Source organism: Schistocerca piceifrons, chromosome X (assembly GCF_021461385.2).
Source record: "Schistocerca piceifrons isolate TAMUIC-IGC-003096 chromosome X, iqSchPice1.1, whole genome shotgun sequence".
Taxonomy (NCBI): Eukaryota; Metazoa; Arthropoda; class Insecta; order Orthoptera; family Acrididae; genus Schistocerca; species Schistocerca piceifrons.
Window position 1 is genome coordinate 26675517 of NC_060149.1, and position 18397 is coordinate 26693913.

Below are 18397 nucleotides of genomic sequence, written 5' to 3' on the forward strand. Positions count from 1 at the left end.
TTATCTTCCTAACCCAATGCACTTTTTTATATGCTAGTGCTTTGGGTACACTACCTTAGGTTGTAAGGGAGCAGCCACTTGTGGCAAATGTGGTAAGCCTTCTCATGAAAGTGTTCATTGTCCATCTCCTCCAAAGTGTTTAAATGTTCCAGGGATCACCCTGTATGGAGTAGGGGCTGCAGCATCTCCCTTAAAGAAAAGAAGATACAAGAGATCAGAACAGCTAAGCCTCTCTTGTATGGTGAGGCCATCAAGATCTATAAGGCCATGCAGCTACCGAAGTTTACTAACTCCTTTGTGTCTGTTCTTAAACAGCTGTTTCAGATGACTTATGGTGCTACCCAAACGGGTTGCTGGTGTCAGCACTAATACGTGTGCTACCACCAGAGCACACAGGTGTTGCAGGGAATAAAAGGGCGGATATAGCAGCCAAGGAGGAGTGTCATGATCCACAGCTATTTCAATGTGCCATACACCTTCATCCCTCATGCCATAGCCTCACTGTGGAGCTCCAGAATCTTTTGTCAGTGGGAGGATGAGTGGCTGGAAGTGATGGACAATAAGCTCCATCTAGTAAAGCCCACAATACGGCTGTGGCATACCTCCTTCCACCAAATCGACAGAACGAGGTCCTCCTTACCCATCTTTGCATCAACCACAGCCATGTGACGCATGGCCTCTTGCACTTGCAAGAGGATCCTCCAGTGTGTGGTGATTGTGGCACCCAGATCACTGTGTGCCATATTTTATTGGGCTCCCCCCCCCCTCCCCCTCCCTTCCCTCTTACCAGGGGGCACAGTGGATTTGCCGACCAACGTGTCCTCTATTTTAGGCAATGTTCAAATAAACTTAGAGTTTTAAAGTTTTGTGAATTGTCCAACATTTTTCCACGAGATTTCAGGGAAATGATTTTAATGTATTAACGGGGTGACTGGCTCGCCCATGCTTTTTGTAGGTGGTCAGCAAGTCACATTTTCCTGTGACCTTTTTTTTTTTTAGCACCTCTGCCATTTTACTTGTGTTTTAATCTCTTTTATAGCGCATTTTAGTATTTCTTTGTTGTCTTAGCGCATATGTTAACATTTTTGCCATTTTATTCATATTCGTTTTTTTTTTTTTTTTTTTTTAAAAAACGTCTGTAAGGGCGCTGATAACCTTGCGGTTGAGCACCTGTAAGCCTCAAATGCACACAAGCAGATCTTTCACTGGGTGAGTGACATGAGGTGCTACCTCATCTTGCACGAAAACTATGCTGTCCACACAGTTGCACTCTTCCAAAGCAGGATTCGCATGCTCTACAAGGAAGTCTCAGTAACATGCTGATGTCGCGACACACCTGAGAGGCCCTCTGGATGTATTCTCTTTGAAGAAGAAAGTAAATATGCTGTGAATCCACACAGCATGATCACTTGCGGCAAGTGTAGTGGCTTTTTGTGCACAACGCACAGTTTAACAATACCCCAAATTCGGCAGTTCTGTCTATTCACTGCACCTTATAGTGTAAAATACGCCTCGTCACTCCATAGAATATTACTCGGCACATGTCATAAATTCTGATGCATGCCATAAGCCAAATAGCAAATGCAGGATGTTGCTGTGGGTCATGAGGTTTCAGTTGTTGCACCATCTGAATCTAATGCAGAAACCAGCGTAAAATAGACTGAAAAACTTTCTGAACTGTTGACTATGGAAAGGACAATTTTCATGACATTGCATGAGCACTAAGACTACATGTGGGGCACTGCATGGCCAGTTATAGTAGCAGCATCCTCATCAGTAACTTGCACCAGGATAGGACACCTTCTTCTTCTTCTTCTTCTTCTTCTTCCAGATGCTACTTCAAGTTCACTCGTGTTTTCAAATTTCATTGTCATCATCTATAAACCATTTAATGACATCATCCCTCTCCTCAGACCTTTCAGTTTGTGACACTCTCTCAATGCAGCACTGTAATTGCTGCTGTTCCCATAAAACGACTGCATTAAGAGCGCATGGTCTCTCTTCTCAATAGCCATATTATTCACTCACAGTAATGCTTGTCTCAAATAACAGCGTGGATGTCATACTGTCATTCAAATAGTGTACAGTGCCAAATTTTCACGTGGTGCCCACAGTTGGAAATAATTTGCTTTCAAGCATAAATCCATTTTGGATTAACGTATCTACCAAGTTTTGCCGCCATTTGATAATTACAGCCCACACTGGACAACCGTGAGTAGTTGCACTTTCATAATAACCATGCGATGCATTGTATAGATCAACTCAAATTTGTATCACAAGCATAGAAAAAGAATGCATGTGTCCAGTAACTAGCATTTAGCAAGTTATGTATGTCAATATTCTAGGCCTGCACCATAGTAAATTACAGTTTTTGTTACATCATATATGAGTGTGTGCTTAAAAGGGATGCCTTCAAACTTTTTACATCAAAAAGGTTAGAGATTTTTAAATAAAATAAATGTTATTAACATTCTACGTCTCTATTCGTCATGTATTCATATTTATTTCTCAACAGTCGCTCTGGTGACTGACACATTTGTCCAAACGAGAGACCAATTTGTTGATAAAGTCACTGTATAATGTTTGACTTTGCTGTTGGAGCCACAACTTCCTCACCACTTCATGGCTGTCAAAGTGAAGTCATTGAAGGTGTTGTTTAAATTTTGGAAAGAGGCGAAAATCGCATGGGGCCAAGTCACAATTTTATGGAGGATGATTTACGAGAGGGAAACCAGGCTGATCTGTCGGCAGATGATGGTTGAAGGTATCGCTATAGCAAGCAGAAATCTACTAATACCAGTATTGTTGGCCCCTTTTTTTATCATAACCGAGGTGGATTCTTCCTACATGTCGGTCAGGGGTCTCAATATGATGTAGTAAATCACCCAAACTGGTAGCCAAATAAAATAAGTTTGGAAATTGGACAGCTGAAAGGTGTTTAGTTTGACATCCTGTAGACAAAAATGTTCTCTGTTTTTCCCAACTTAACGGATTTACACACACATTCCAACAACTGGTTATTTGGTGTGACCACTTCTGGCAGCAGTATAGGCCTGACAAATGACAGGGCATGCTTTGAGTGATGTCAACAATCTCATGTTGAGACAATAATGCCCATTCTTCATGCAGCGCTGCTCGCAAGTCTGGGTGGATGCTGATGTGATGCAACCCATGTCCCTAGTGCAACCCAGACATGCTCAGTGGGATTCAAATTGAGAGAGTGAGCAGGCCACGCTATGGGTGCAATATCTTCTGTTTCCAGGAAAAAATCAATCACCCATGCTCTATGAGGTCGAGCATTATCATTCAGCAATACGAAGTATGGGCCCACAGCACCTTGCAACAACCACACAGGAGGTTCCAAGATCTTGTCACAATACCTGACAGCAATTAAACCTTACCAATTTAACCGTACAATTTCATGAAGAGATGTTCAAGTGGTCAACAAAATCCCTGCCCACATTGTTAGGAATCCTCCTTGATATCAGTCTCTTTCCACAGTGTTTGGGTGCAAAATCATGTTTCACATCCCTCCAGATGCGAATACATTGAGAATCACTGTCCAGACCAAATCTGGACTCATCTGTGAAAAGAAAATTGGCCCACTGTTCGACTGTGCTGGTGGCATGTCGACAGCTCCACTCTAGACGTTCCTTTCTGTGAACATGCATCAGAGGTACACATACAGCTGGTCTCCGACAATAAAGGCCACTCTACTGATGCCATCTGTACACTGTTTGCCTCTATACAACATGTCCAGTGGATGTTGCGAGCCAGATGCCAGTTGCCGTGTAGTAGAGTCAGTGCCATCATGCCCTTAAAGCCAAATAACGGTCCTCTACACACAGTTGGCCCCGGGTCTTCGGGATACAGTTACGATCTCTATAAACTGTCACCATATCTGAGAAACAACGGAACGATTCACACTAAGCCATTGGCCCACATCAGTTTGCGACTGTCCTACTTCCATTCTTCCCACAGCTCTCCACTGCAGAGAGCTTGGTAGGCGTTTTCTCTGTACCATACTGCATTGTCTGTGACTGTGTACACAGTGACTGTGGATATGGGACTAACCAGCAAACACTGTCTATTTGATAGGTGCCCTGATGACATCATTAGCATGGTTGTCCTTTGATTGGAATGCCATTTTCCGTGCAGCACACGATCCTACTGACATCTGTTGACAGTTTGTGTGATTATATCGTGAATTAACACAGGATAGGGAAATAGTGGTTTGTTACTTTCATTTTGCATGCCATTGTATGCCCTCCACTGCTAGTTTTGCCCCTTGCCATCTGTGAGTGGTTATTGTACATTGTCTAACATAGGCAGTGGTCACAGTAATTTGAGTGTGTGTGTGTGTGTGTGTGTGTGTGTGTGTGTGTGTGTGTGTATTACATTGCAGTTTGTCTTAGATTGCAGTGCACATAAAATCACTTGTATAGGATGGCCTTAATTTGAATTTCATAGTGTTGTGTCTGGCCTCATGAAAGAAGCTCTGTTTCCTTATGTCATGTTTTGATAGCTCACATATCAGGAACATACACTCTAAGGCAAAAAAAAAGGCTCAGCATGAAGGAATTTTCCAAATAGGATGGAAATTGGTAGATGTGATGTACACGTGCAGACATACAAGCGATTACAATTTCAGGAAAAAATGCATGATTTATTCAAAAGAAAGAGCTTCACAAATTGAGCATGTCAGGAACAGGTTGGTCCACCTCCGCCCCTTATGCAAGCAGTTACTCACCTAGGCGTTGATTGATTGTTGGATGTCCCCCTGAGGGATACTTTACTAAATTCTGTCTAATTGGTGCATTAGATCGTCAAAATCATGAGCTGGTTGGAGAGCTCTGCCCATAGTGCTCCAAACGTTTTCAGTTGGGGAGAGATCCAGTTACCATGCTGGCCAAGGTGGGTTTTGCAAACACGAAGTCAAACTTAAAAACTCTCGCCGTGTGCAGGCAGTCATATCTTGCTGAAATATAAGCCCAGGCTTGCCATGAAGGGTCATAGCTTACAACCAAAGGGGTCCTGCTATGGAAACAAATAGAACCCCAGACCATCACTTGTGGTTGTCGGGCCACATGGCAGGCAATAGGTTGGTAGTGTACTGCTGTCCAGTGCATCTTCAGACACGTCATTGGCCTGGGATCTCATTGACTGAGTATAACTGTTTTCAGTGGTGAGCCCCACTTTGAATTGAGCCCCGATGACCAGCAAAGACGTGTCTGGAGACACCTTGGACAGTGACTGGATACCAATCTCACTGTCACCTACTGTACAGCCTGACAACCAGGAGTGGTAGTCTGGGGTGCCATTTCTTTTTATGGTAGGTCTCTTTTGGTGGTAATCTGTGGATTCCTTAGTAGCATAGCAGTATGTTGACAATATTGTAAGTCTCATTTTGTTGTCCTTAACGGCAAGCCCTCCTGGGCTTACATTTCAGCAAGATAATGCCTGCCTACACAAGGTGAGAGTTTCTACTGCTTATCTTCATGCTTGCCATACCCTACAATGGCCAGCAAGGTCACTAGATCTCTCTCCTGTTCAGAAGATTTGAAGCATTATGGGTAAGGCCCTCCAGCCAACTCAGGATTTGGACAATCTAACACACCAATTGGACAGAATTTGGCATGATATCCATCAAGAGGACATACAACAACTCAGTACGTCACTGCCAAGCTGAATAACTGCTTGCATAATAGCCAGACATGGACCAACACATTATTGACTTGATCAATTTGTGAAGCTCTTTCTCTTAAATAAATCGTCTAATTTTTTTTTTTTTTTTTTTTTTTTTTCTGAAGTTGTAATCATTTGTTTGTCTGCACATGTATGTCACATATACCAATTTCCAGCCCATTCTGGTTATTCCTTCATTTTGCATCATTCTTTTGTTGTAGAGTGTACTTCAATTTGTTCAGTACGAGTTTATATAGGCATATACTTGGTAGTATTATCATCTTAAGTAAATGCTGACCTATAAGATTTTCTCCATTTAAGCCTTGCTAACATTATTATTACTCTTTTCTATGTTTTGAGTACTCTCTTAATATTTTGTTTTGGGGATACTGTCCCCACAAGTTGTGTCGTAATGTAATCTAGACTTAATTAGTGCATAATATTTTATTTTCATTAGATTTGTGTCTATTTGGTTGCTGAATTTGTGCACGAATGTAGGTTTCAGCTGAGTTTTCCACTTACATATTCTATGTGCTTATCCCAATTTTCATTTTCATTGATCATTATCCAAAGAAATTTTGTATGTATGGCATTTTTTGCTATTCACACATCAGTGCAATTTTGATATCTTCGTTATGTTGGTTTTTTTTGGTCTGAAATTTAAACATAATGTTTTAGCAGTGTTTTTATCCAAAATTTATTTCAGCAAATCTTTGGATAGAGCTATTTCCTTCCAAGTTATCTCTTCCAGATTTTCTGTATTATTACCATTCTAACATCTGTGGAAGTAACTATATTGCTTTAATTTATAGCATTTAAGATGTGATTTGTGTATAAAATGAAGAGCAGTGGACAAATTATGGATCCCAATGGGACAGATGAGTGTAGAATTCTCACTTCAGCTGTTATTCTCTCACTTGACATTTTTGTTACTTCTGTATATTGGCTTCTGTGATGGAATCCAATCCCCTGTCTTCCCTCTTACACCATATACGCCAAACGTTTCTAATGTTTTATGGTCTACACGATCAGAAGTCTTTTTTTAGATCCATAAGTACTCCTACACATTTATTTTTAGTCTATCTCAATGAGGTCTATGATTGTATATATGATAGCTTTCTGGAAGTCAGATTGGCTTTTATTGCTTACCCCATATTTTGTCAGAAGTGCAACAGTTTCTGTATGTAAGCTCATTCATATATTTTTGATATGACTGGTAGAAGAACTGTGTGTCTACATTATTCTGCATTGTATTTGTTTCCATGTATTAGTTTAATCAGTGATGTCTTCAAGCAATCTAGAAACATTCCTTCCGTGGATTATGGGTTGATTTGTTGTGTAAGACGTTTTTTGAGCTCCTGCTTCTTTTATAGATGATATTCCATCAGTTCCACATGGTTTTGTATGTTTTAAGTTTTTATTATTATCTGAGGTGTTTCTTCTTCTGCCACTGTAAACAGTGTCATAGATTTGTTATGGGGATTAATAAATGATTTCCATATATTATTTTATCTAGAAACATGTAAAAAATGTTCTCACAGTTGAACATTAGATTTCCTCTAGACTCAAACAGACGGGGTCACGAATTCCATCTCTTAGGGACTCATGACGTCAGATAGGACATCTGGCCAGCAACTATCACTAAGATTGCCAAAATCCATACAAGAATGTCAACTCCATAGAGAAATGTGAAAAGGCAAGGAGAAATAGGAAGAAGGAGAAGAAGAAGATTGTATCTAGAATTTGTTTATTTTTCTCTTATTTTGTAGCCTGCTATGGCAAATGATCATTGAAGAGATTTATTGTGTTACTCTGTTCTGTTATAGTCTTTTGCTGATCATAAACTGTTTTGCTATGTTTCTGTGTAACAGATGGTGTACAATTTGCATTCACGATAGACCGACAAGCCCTGCCTTTATTGTCAGAACTATTTGTGTAAGTTTTTGCCTCTAGTTGTTTGGCTGCATGAAGTTCATTGACAATTTTTGAAATACTTTTTAAGGGTTTAATCATTGCTAGGTTTGTGAATCCTATAAACTATTTTTATTTCATTTATATCACTGTTCACGTATGCAATCAAAACCCTCCACATAACTTTGTGCCTAGTACTGAAATATTATGTTGTTTTCTGTCTTCTGCTAGCAGACAATGCCACAAATTAGTCAAAAGTCATATGTACAATATATACATGCCTCAGTAACTGGTATAAATTCACGTGACAGTGGAGCTTTAACTCTGCGAAATGTGTAGTGGAAATAAAAGTAAATTGTGAGAGGTTACAACTACTTGCTTGTTTCAAGTGATATTCACCACACTTGTCTTCTTGTTGTCTACATTAGAGCCAAGTCCATACCTACATTTACAGCTGCCTTCCCACTTTGTTAAAGTGTAGTGTTATTGTCTTATGTGCCACAACTTGCATACAAAGCTATGCCCATTCAGAGGTGCATCAGGGCTGCTGCACCCCATTTGAGTGGCCTGTGTGATGTATGCTATTGAGGTACAGTTCGTTTCACTGACCACAGCTTATAGGCACTCACCACCAGCAGCTATTCCTAGCCCCATTGTGGCATGGTTCATTAATTCAGTGGTGGAATGATTCCCTGCAGGGCAATGGCATATTGTGTTACCTGTAGGTCTCTTTGGCTCTGTTATCAGTTTACCAGTTCCCCCAAGTATCTATGATCTGTAAGATGTAGCAGTAAAAACATGCTTCTTACTCCATTTGATGAAAAGGAGAAAGTAGTCTTTTATATCATTTTCTCTACTTGATAATCTTGTTATAGTGCTTGTAAGGCACTGAGGGAATCTGAGCAGATGAGAGATTTCTTCCCTTGATTACGTTTCCTCTACAACAGCACCCTCAGGACTGCATACAAGTCAGCGCTAAACACAGTAAACATTTGGTGGGAAGATAAAAATTTGTACATGATCAAGGAAGATTACTGTGATTGCGATAAAATTATGGTATTCATCTGAAACATAATGAAATAGTGTCACATGCTGAGGAGTCTTAATATTATAGCCAACTGTGCAATAGCATTTTGTTCCTGCTTTTGAATGCAATACAACACCTGTTTTGTGTAGCATGAATTTTTTTAAGTCTGTGGTATGTTTCAAGAGGCATGTGGCAACAGATGTGACTGCACAGGTTGCGCATTTCCTGTAAATTACATTCTGGTGATTTGTGAGTGCAAAGCTGGTGCCCAATAGCGTTCCAGATATATTTTCATCGGATTCAGATCAAGCGTATTTGATGGCCAAATCATCAATGTGAGTTCACTGTCATACTCTTCAAACCATTGTAGCAAGATTCTGGCCTTGTGATATGGACAGTTACCCTGTTAGAAGATACCTGCCATCGCCATTGGAGAAAACATTGAGTATGAATGGATGCAGGTGGTTCATAAGAGTGCAGTCATGATCACATAGTCCACAGCCTTCAATTATTACCACATGTCCCCTGAAAGCTGAAGTGAATGTCCCCCATAGCATAATAGCGTCCTCCACTGACCAGTACTTGTGGTGCAGCGCATGTTTTGAGCAGCAATTCATCTGAATTATTGCATATCCAGACACAACAATCAAGCCGGTTTAACAAGAAACATGATTCATCCAACCAGGCGACACGTTTCCATTGATCCACATTCCAGTCATCTCGTGCCCACTGCAATCGTAATTGATGGTGTCATTGGGTCAAAATAGGAACACATGGGGTCGTCTACTGTAGAGTCCCATTTTCAGCGTTGAGAACTGAATGTTTTGCTCCAAAGTACATTTGCCTAGGCCAGCATTGTTCCCTATCATAAGATCTGTCACAGATAGCCTCCTATCTTTCTTTACGGAATGGGCAAGCTGACTACCTCCACATTCTGTGATCAGGTGTGGACATCCAACATGTTGTCACCTTCTTATGGTTTGATTTCACTGTCCTTCAGCCACTTTCTGCTGAAGCTCATGACATTAGCCCATGAACATCAACTCTGTCAGGCACTTAAATGTGATTTGCAGAGTATCCATGTAGATTGATAATAATAGGGACACAAACACCCAACCAACATCGCTATTTCCATGTGCCGGGCCATAACAGTCTGCCCTTTGTCAGTGTCCCTTATGTCACTGGATTCCCCTATTTGCGATCTGTCTCACCATTAGAATTGTCTGCTTCATTTATGAACTTTCCTTACTGTGTCACATGCCCACAATGCCATCAAGTAGCATTCAGTTTTACAGTGGGTAGTGGTCATCAAGTTTTGGCCCATAAATGTAAAAATTTAAAATGCTGAACATACACTGAAGATAATTCTACAGGTTGCACCTTTACTTTAGCTGCTTTGTAGAACATCAGTATATTGCACATAAATATTTAAAAGAAAGCCCATGTGTGGGAATCATGAAAGATCTACTTAGCCACTGACAGTTGTTAAATAATTGTTCTTAAGATGCAGGAACACAGCATGACAGAGATGTGTATATACATAGAACTTCTTGTATGTTTGGCACAGCATGAATAGTTCCTATGTGAATGAGAGTAATGCTCAATACAGGATGTAGGGAGGGGGCTACTCCTAAAAGCCACCCTCATAGTGGTCTGTATCATAATCTCTTTAAATATTAGGGTCTGGCAATGCTTCGTATATCCATAGCCAAACTAAAATCTTACAAAGATTTGATAAAACTTTAAGTTAGACAAGTTATGCATGCTTTCCAAACAATATGTCTAATGTTTATTTAAAATATCAAGTCCTTTTAGAGAACTTGCCTTCAGATTTCTCAGATCAGATGTGGCAACCTTGATAGCTTTTAGCCAAAAATTACATAAAAAACCTTGACTCTCACGCAGAGTTGAGGGAAATGAAAAACTGAATGTGAATTTTTGGAATGAACACACACATTTCTCACTTGAAAACCTGTATTTTCAGGCCTCTCCTGCAGCCTCCCAGCTGTCATTTGCAATTGTTGTGTGGTTGTTGCTATGCTGAAAGAAGAACTAAAACTTAAAAAGTTGTCCACGAACTCTAGCAAAATGTGTCGCAGTTGTTTGAGTGACAAGTATTTTGGCAGTGTGGAGATTGCTATTTCAAATTAACCCATGCCACTGCCACCTCTTGACATTTCCGTGAACTCTTTGTAATAGTCTCCCATTCAACTGCACCCTGATGAGATAGTTTATTGTGCCCAGGAATTAATGCCATGATCTCTCTTTTTCTCCTTAACAATTGTGCATCATTTCACCCTCCTCGTCAAAAGATTACAATTTTCTCTACAGTCAGTTGGCATTTGAACTTGCAAAAAGCCACCCTTCTGCCCCCAATTTCAGAGCTACACTAGAGGGCAGAAGGTCTTTTGTAGTTGGGCTGCACACTGTGCAATAGTTATCTCAGCGGTCTTGCAGATTGTCTCTGTAATTTATATAAACACAGGAAGTTGGTTATAGAGTGTACAGCTAGACTTGCTAAGTGCACATATTGATAACTTTCTTGTGGGTATTGTTATTTCTAGTGAATAAATCCAGGTCAAGAAATGGTCACTGAAGTGTAAGTTACTGACATCTTCCTACTGAGAAATTAATGCGTGGGCAGGAGACGTTGAGTTTAGACGAACTTGTAGCAGTACTGAAGTATGTGCTATGCATCATGTTCAGAAAACCTACAGTCATGAATAACTGAATGAGACACATCTACTTGTAATCATGTGACACTTCCTCTCCCCAGCTTCATTGCGCCATGAACCCCACTAGACAGTGAAAACATTGGAGTGCCACTCTGATCTATGACTGCTCAAACCAGTACCAACAACTCATCAAAATTGATTGGAACTGGGCCCAAGGTGCACGTATCTCACTTGACAGTGTCCCAGATGAGTTCAATGGGATTTTGAGGTCGGTCTGTGGAGCATTCCTCAAACCATTGTGACCAAGTTTGGGAGCAATGAGGTCTTGCTGCAGGTACAGCTCTTCTGTGAATTGTAGCCAAGCAAAAGATGAACATGAGTGGACAAAAGGTTCGTGGACTGTTTGCCAGCAAAATGTATCAGAAGGTTTATTTCATCCCGTGCAAACAATCTCCAGTGACAGTGTCCATCTGTGTTTGTTAATCCCTGTAAACTGTGATGTGCAGTGGAGTTTTAGCTTCTGGGCCCCAGTGTCAGACAGCCACAACTGGTCGCACTAATGTGCTGATATTAAGCTTCAAGCCCATCTTGGACTCGACTACATGCACGTAGCCAGTACAGAGATGGAGATGTGATCCACTGAGATGATGATTTTTTTAACAAACAGGGTACCACTCCTCATCACCTGACTTCCTTCAAATTACCACCAATTTGTTTCAGCCCCTTCTGGATGTAGAATGAAGATTCAAAATTGCCATCTTCTCTTTTTACTGCAAAAGACCATTCTGGCAACTAGTTAGCTTTGTGCTCCACCTATTATTATTATTATTATTATTATTATTATTATTATTATTATTACTACTACTACCACCACTACTACTACTACTACTACTAGTAGTAGTAGTAGTACTATTATTACGTCATCGATTTCGTTTGAGTGCCTCAGTCATCTTTGTTTGTTGGGTCTTTACATTCCTTGGTAGTCTAGCTAAGGCATTAGGTGAGTTAGAAAAAAGTGTGGTACATTCCGTGGAATTCTTACAAGCATCTAGAAACATGAACAAATAGAACAGTTTTGTACTTCTGTAAATTTGACATGACTGTGGAACCAGTCCGAAGGAAAATTTATAATGTAAACAGTGTGTCATTTGAGAAATGGTAGAAAATAATTGAATTATTGACCACCTCACAGATTACCTAATGTGAAGCATTCAGGTAGTCATTGACATTAGAGGCCTTTCAATGATGTAGTAAGCTGTGAAGAAATGATGTGCTGTCCCCTTTTGAGGGTTAAAAATTTGTTGGTAAGAACAGCAACATTGCCAGACAAAGTTAGAGAATTATTCTGCTTTTCATTAGCGTTCACACCATCCAGGACAGTGTTCTCTGTATCCAAAATTAGGTGTTATATTATTTAACTTTGTGCCTGAATACCTTTTCTGTTGCTGCAGTCATCAATTTACATAAGGAAGGGAAGTTGTGTAGGGCACTTGTCTTTGAATTGTGTATAGTTTCGTTCTGTGTGTGATTGTATTTTAATTGTTTGTGTATCATATTTACTGAGGTGGAAAATGGGACCAGCCCAGCATTTTCCTAAAGGAAAGTGGGAACTATCTAAAAACCGCTCTGAGGCTGGCTGGTGCACAAGTCATGGTCGTCAATCTACTGCACTGATTAGATCCAGGTCTGACCCACCTTCCTACCTTGCAAGCTAGTGTGCTGCACGTTGCACTACACAAGCAGGTAGTTATTTTTATGTTAGAGAAAAAGTAAAATAACCTAGTTACACAAAACTTCTGTTGAAGACAGGATTTAAATCTAAGACTGGCATCAGTCCATGACATTTCAGTATGTTGACCAACTTACTAACCAGACTTTGACATTATGCCAGTCATTGCCGCATTGCTCCATCCCTTCCTGCACAATGCTATATTGTCTTGTCAGATCCTTAATCTTACAATTATTTTGAGTGATGTAACTGTGTCCATCCTTTGTGCAAAGTGTAAAAAAATGTAGTTGCATCAAAATGTTTGTTTTATGAGCAATGCTGTACGTCTAATCTGGGTTGCCTCCTATTTGTTAGTATAAAATTTTTACACACACACACACACACACACACACACACACACACACAGCACACACACACACACACACACACATTCACTTTCACTTTTAGATGGTTTTATTAACTTATCAGTGCTTAAATGATAGTTTCACACTACACAAATGATTGAGGCTTTCCTGTGACTTTTATCTTTTTGTTACAATGTGCTGGAAATGAAATTGGTAAATGGGAATCATTATTTAGTATCCCTACAGTGACAAGATCATTAGAGCCAAACGAAGTGAATTGAAGAACTGTAGTTGTGAGGTAGTAGCTCTGGCAGTTTATTTTTACTTTCTGAACAGCACTGGTTAAGCCACACCTTCTATACTGCCCCCCCTCTCCCCCCTCCCCCCCCCTCCCCCCCTCTCCCCCCTCCCCCCCGCTCTGTCCCCCCCCCCCGCTCTGTCCCTCCCCCCCCCGCTCTGTCCCTCCCCCCCCCCCGCTCTGCCCCTCGCCCTCGCCTCTGCCCCTCCCCCCTCTCCCACTGCCCCTCTCTCCCCCTCCCACACACACACAAACAAAAATCGCCTATCATGATGAGAGGGAAAGATAGTGAAGTTGATACACTTGGCTATGAGAGCACCATTCACTCTTGTTTTCCATGTATTTCACACAAAATGGTCCTAGTATTACTCATCATATTTGACATGTGGGTTTGTCTCTTTCTTTTTTTTTTTTTGTTTTAGGTACTGCTTTAAATACAGCTGAAGACAGACTTGACTCATTGCTCAAAACTCTGGCAAAGAGACAATGGGTGTTGCTAATTCTGAGGATTCAAAAAATAATGCAGCATCAATGTCGAACACAACTAACAAGATTGATGGTGAGCAGTTTGTAGATATACATTTTGACAGTAACTATACTTGCTGTGTAAGATAGCATAGTACTAATGTGGCTAAAGAATCTGTGATCAGCTATTCAGATTTAAGTTGTCAATTCTTTACCAAGATAATTCGAAGTGAAATGCCCCCTTCCTCTCTGCCAGGGGCTCACAACTCTTGTTGAGTATGTATGTGGCAAGCCATTGCAATACTTCCTCCTTTCCTGTAATGCAGTTTTAGTCTCTGACTATATTTTTTTCTCTGACTTATTCTTAGGACAGATTCCCTGCTGACAACATAGAGCTTTCTTGTAGAACATCGATTCTGTCTTGTCAGACTTTGTTCCCTTATTTTACGCCATATATTTTGGTTAACTTATGCTCACTCCTGACAACATAGAGATTTCTTGTAGAACATCGATTCTGTCTTGTCAGACTTTGTTCCCTTATTTTACGCCATATATTTTGGTTAACTTACGCTCACTCCTGATAGCTGGGTTTAGTGATCATCCTTTAAAATTTTTTTTCATGTTGTGTGGGTCATGCATGGAAGGTTGCCCATTACACAGCATGGCAGCCAGTCCATGGGGGTGCTGTCAGGTATCTATACGGTGGTAGCCCCCAGTGAAGCAGTGATTGCACTATTGATGCCCTAGCTGTCACCTCCTTGCACTTGCCATGGAGTAGATGTATGTCCATTTGGGGGCACTGTGGCTGGGCAGTGACCATTACATCAGGTGGCCCTTGCTATGTCTTGGTCCATTGATGTCGCTAGGTCATCAGCAGTACATAAACTTTACCAGGGGGGTGATAGGCCGTCCCTTCTCGTGGTTCTCTATAGTACCATCTTTGGGAATCCCTCCTTGGATCCATCTGGAGAAGCAAAATCCTCCTCTGGCATCTACCGGTGACACAGCTGCCTCTCAGAAACCCTCTCCACGGACATCCCTGATCAGAGACCCAAGACCAGCCAATCGTTAAAGGAGCCATGAACTGTGGGTCCCAGGGCTGCCTGCCCTTCTTCCGTTCCTACACCCACAACAGATAAGCCATCAAAAGAATATCAGCTGCTGAAAATTGTGAAAGAAGAGGAGGAGGAGGAGGAGGAGGAGAAGAAGAAGAAGAAGAAGAAGAAGAAGAAGAAATCTTAGAAGAAGGCTACTCTGAAGACCACAGAGGTTTCAGACATTCATTGATGTTGTTCCACCCCGAATGGTGACAGACAACGATGCTGGTGCGTGACCTGTCCTCCTCAGGGACCCTTTACGTCTAACCAGGACACTCTCAGCATGATAATCAAATGGAACTGCAATGGATATTACTGTCACCTGCAACAGCTACTGCTAATATCCTCTTATTCTGCAGTCTGTGTTGCTCTCTAAGAAACACACTTAACTGATGACTGTTCCCCAACTCTTTGAGACTACCATGCATTCTGTTGGAACCATACTGCCCCTGAGAGAGCATCTGAAGTGGTCTGAACATTAGTTCACATAGATGTCATAAGTGAATGAACACGCTTCCTTGCCACTTTGGAAGCAATAGCAGTACAAGTGTAAACTAGACTTGCAACCACCATTGTAATGTTTATTTACCTTCATGCAGGACTCTTACTTGCCTTGAGATGACCACCATAGTCTAACAACATTTCTCCTGCATGGAGATTTCAGTGTGCACCACCTCCTGTGAGGAAATACACTTCAAGAGGCAGGTGCCTTCTGATTGCCTAGCTTCTTTCTGATCACCCTCCCTCCTCCCTCCCTCCCTCCCTCCCTCCCTCCTCCCCTCCCTCCCTCCCTCCCTCCCTCCCTCCCTCCCTCCCTCCCTCCCTCCCTCCCTCCCTCCCTCCCTCCCTCCCTCCCTCCCTCCCTCCTCCCTCCCTCCCTCCCTCCCTCCCTCCCTCCCTCCCTCCCTCCCTCCCTCCCTCCCTCCCTCCCTCCCTCCCTCCCTCCCTCCCTCCCTCCCTCCCTCCCTCCCTCCCTCCCTCCCTCCCTCCCTCCCTCCTCCCTCCTCCCTCCCTCCCTCCCTCCCTCCCTCCCTCCCCTCCCTCCCTCCCTCCCTCCCTCCCTCCCTCCCTCCCTCCCTCCCTCCCTCCCTCCCTCCCTCCCTCCTCCTCCCTCCCTCCCTCCCTCCCTCCCTCCCTCCCTCCCTCCCTCCCTCCCTCCCTCCCTCCCTCCCTCCCTCCCTCCCTCCCTCCCTCCCTCCCTCCCTCCCTCCCTCCCTCCCTCCTCCCTCCTCCCTCCCTCCCTCCCTCCCTCCCTCCCTCCCTCCCTCCCTCCCTCCCTCCCTCCCTCCCTCCCTCCCTCCCTCCCTCCCTCCCTCCCTCCCTCCCTCCCTCCCTCCCTCCCTCCCTCCCTCCCTCCCTCCCTCCCTCCTCCCTCCCTCCCTCCCTCCCTCCCTCCCTCCCTCCCTCCCTCCCTCCCTCCCTCCTCCCTCCCTCCCTCCCTCCCTCCCTCCCTCCCTCCCTCCCTCCCTCCCTCCCTCCCTCCCTCCCTCCCTCCCTCCCTCCCTCCCTCCTCCCTCCCTCCCTCCCTCCCTCCCTCCCCTCCCTCCCTCCCTCCCTCCCTCCCTCCCTCCCTCCTCTCCCTCCCTCCCTCCTCCCCCTCCCTCCCTCCCCTCCCTCCCTCCTCCCTCCCTCCCTCCCTCCCTCCCTCCCTCCCCTCCCTCCCTCCCTCCCTCCCTCCCTCCCTCCCTCCCTCCCTCCCTCCCCTCCCTCCCTCCCTCGCTCCGCTGCTCGCTCGCTCGCCTCGCTCGCTCGCTCGCTCTCTCTCGTCTCTCTCTCCTCTCTCTCTCTCTCTCTCTCTCTCTCTCTTCTCTCTCTCTCTCCTCTCTCTCTCGCTCGCTCGCGTCGCTCGCATCGCTCGCTCGCGTCGCTCGCTCGCTCGCTCTCTCTCTCTCTCTCTCTCTCTCTCTCTCTCTCTCTCTCTCTCTCTCTCTCTCTCTCTGCCCGACCTCCCCTGTAACGTGATCGTGTCACTTCCTTGTCATCACCCGATGGACTGATTACCCACATTTGACCCTTCAAAGAGCCAACTGGCAGATGTGTTATTCTGCTGTCACCTTCAGCCCTTTCTGTCAGACTGCATCAGTGAGGTAATGGGAGGCATCTCCAATGTAATCACATGCACCACTGGAACTGCTATGCCTCTTTATACAAGCCCCATCTTCTGCCACCTGTTGCCATGGTCAACGAAAGACATTGCCACAGCTATTCAGGATCGTTGAAGGGCTCTGCAATGTCTCGAGCAACATCATTCACAGATCATCCTTCTCGCTTCTGAACAGTTTCTCACTAAATCTCACTGTCTTACTAACCACAGTAAGAAGGAATGGATGCACTATGTCTCCTCCATGGGAATGAATGCCTCTTCATCCCAGATGCAGCCAAACTCTGTATTCTTCTGGGCTACCAAAGATCAAGAATTGTTCTGGGCCTCTTCCTTTGTGGGTACCAGTGTGTCACTTCTTGCTGACACGCCTTGTAATGCCCTACGTGACAGCATTGGCATCTTCTTCTTATGCCATAACCTTTCGAATGCATAAACAATAAATTGAAGACATCTTCCTATCCTTCACTCTATCATACCAAATTATATAATGAACCTTTCACTGACAGGTAGTTGCTCCAGGCTCTTGACTTGTCACACGATACTGCCCCAGGCTTTTATTTGATTCATAACCAGATGATCCAACATCTAAATGTTGTTCAAAGGCTCCATCTACTCAGGCTCTTATTTGGCTAGAAAGTGGTTTTATTCCATTTGGAATGACAAGATAGTATCATTGTCCCAATAATTAAACCAGATACAGCGACTGGGTGTTGTGTAGTCCTAATCATCATCATTTCATCCCCATCGACGCGCAAGTCGCCAAAGTGGCGTCAAATCGAAAGACTTGCACCAGGCGAGCGGTCTACCGGACGGGAGGCCCTCATCACACGCCATTATTATTATTATTATTATTATTATTATTATTATTATTATTAAACCAGACAAAAACCTAATGTCCATCAACACCTGCTGATGGATTAGCCTCCATAAAACACACTGCAAATTACTGGAAGGATGGTAGCCCAACAATTATGCTAGGTTCTAGAATTGGAGGGGGGAGGGGAGGGGGGGCAGTGGCTTTTTTTCCCTTATCAGCACGGTTCTAGGTAAGGGGCTACCCAC

General features: G+C 43.3%; 1 protein-coding gene across 1 annotated transcript in view; it reads left to right on the forward strand.

Annotated features, from left to right (window-relative positions):
* The window catches only part of LOC124722164 (band 4.1-like protein 5), a 147279-nt gene that overhangs the window by 77514 nt on the left and 51368 nt on the right, over positions 1 to 18397 (forward strand). The window contains exon 12 of the mRNA XM_047247366.1: positions 14092 to 14235. Within this exon, the coding sequence (XP_047103322.1) occupies positions 14092 to 14235 (144 nt within the window). The remainder of the gene's footprint in view (positions 1 to 14091; positions 14236 to 18397) is intronic.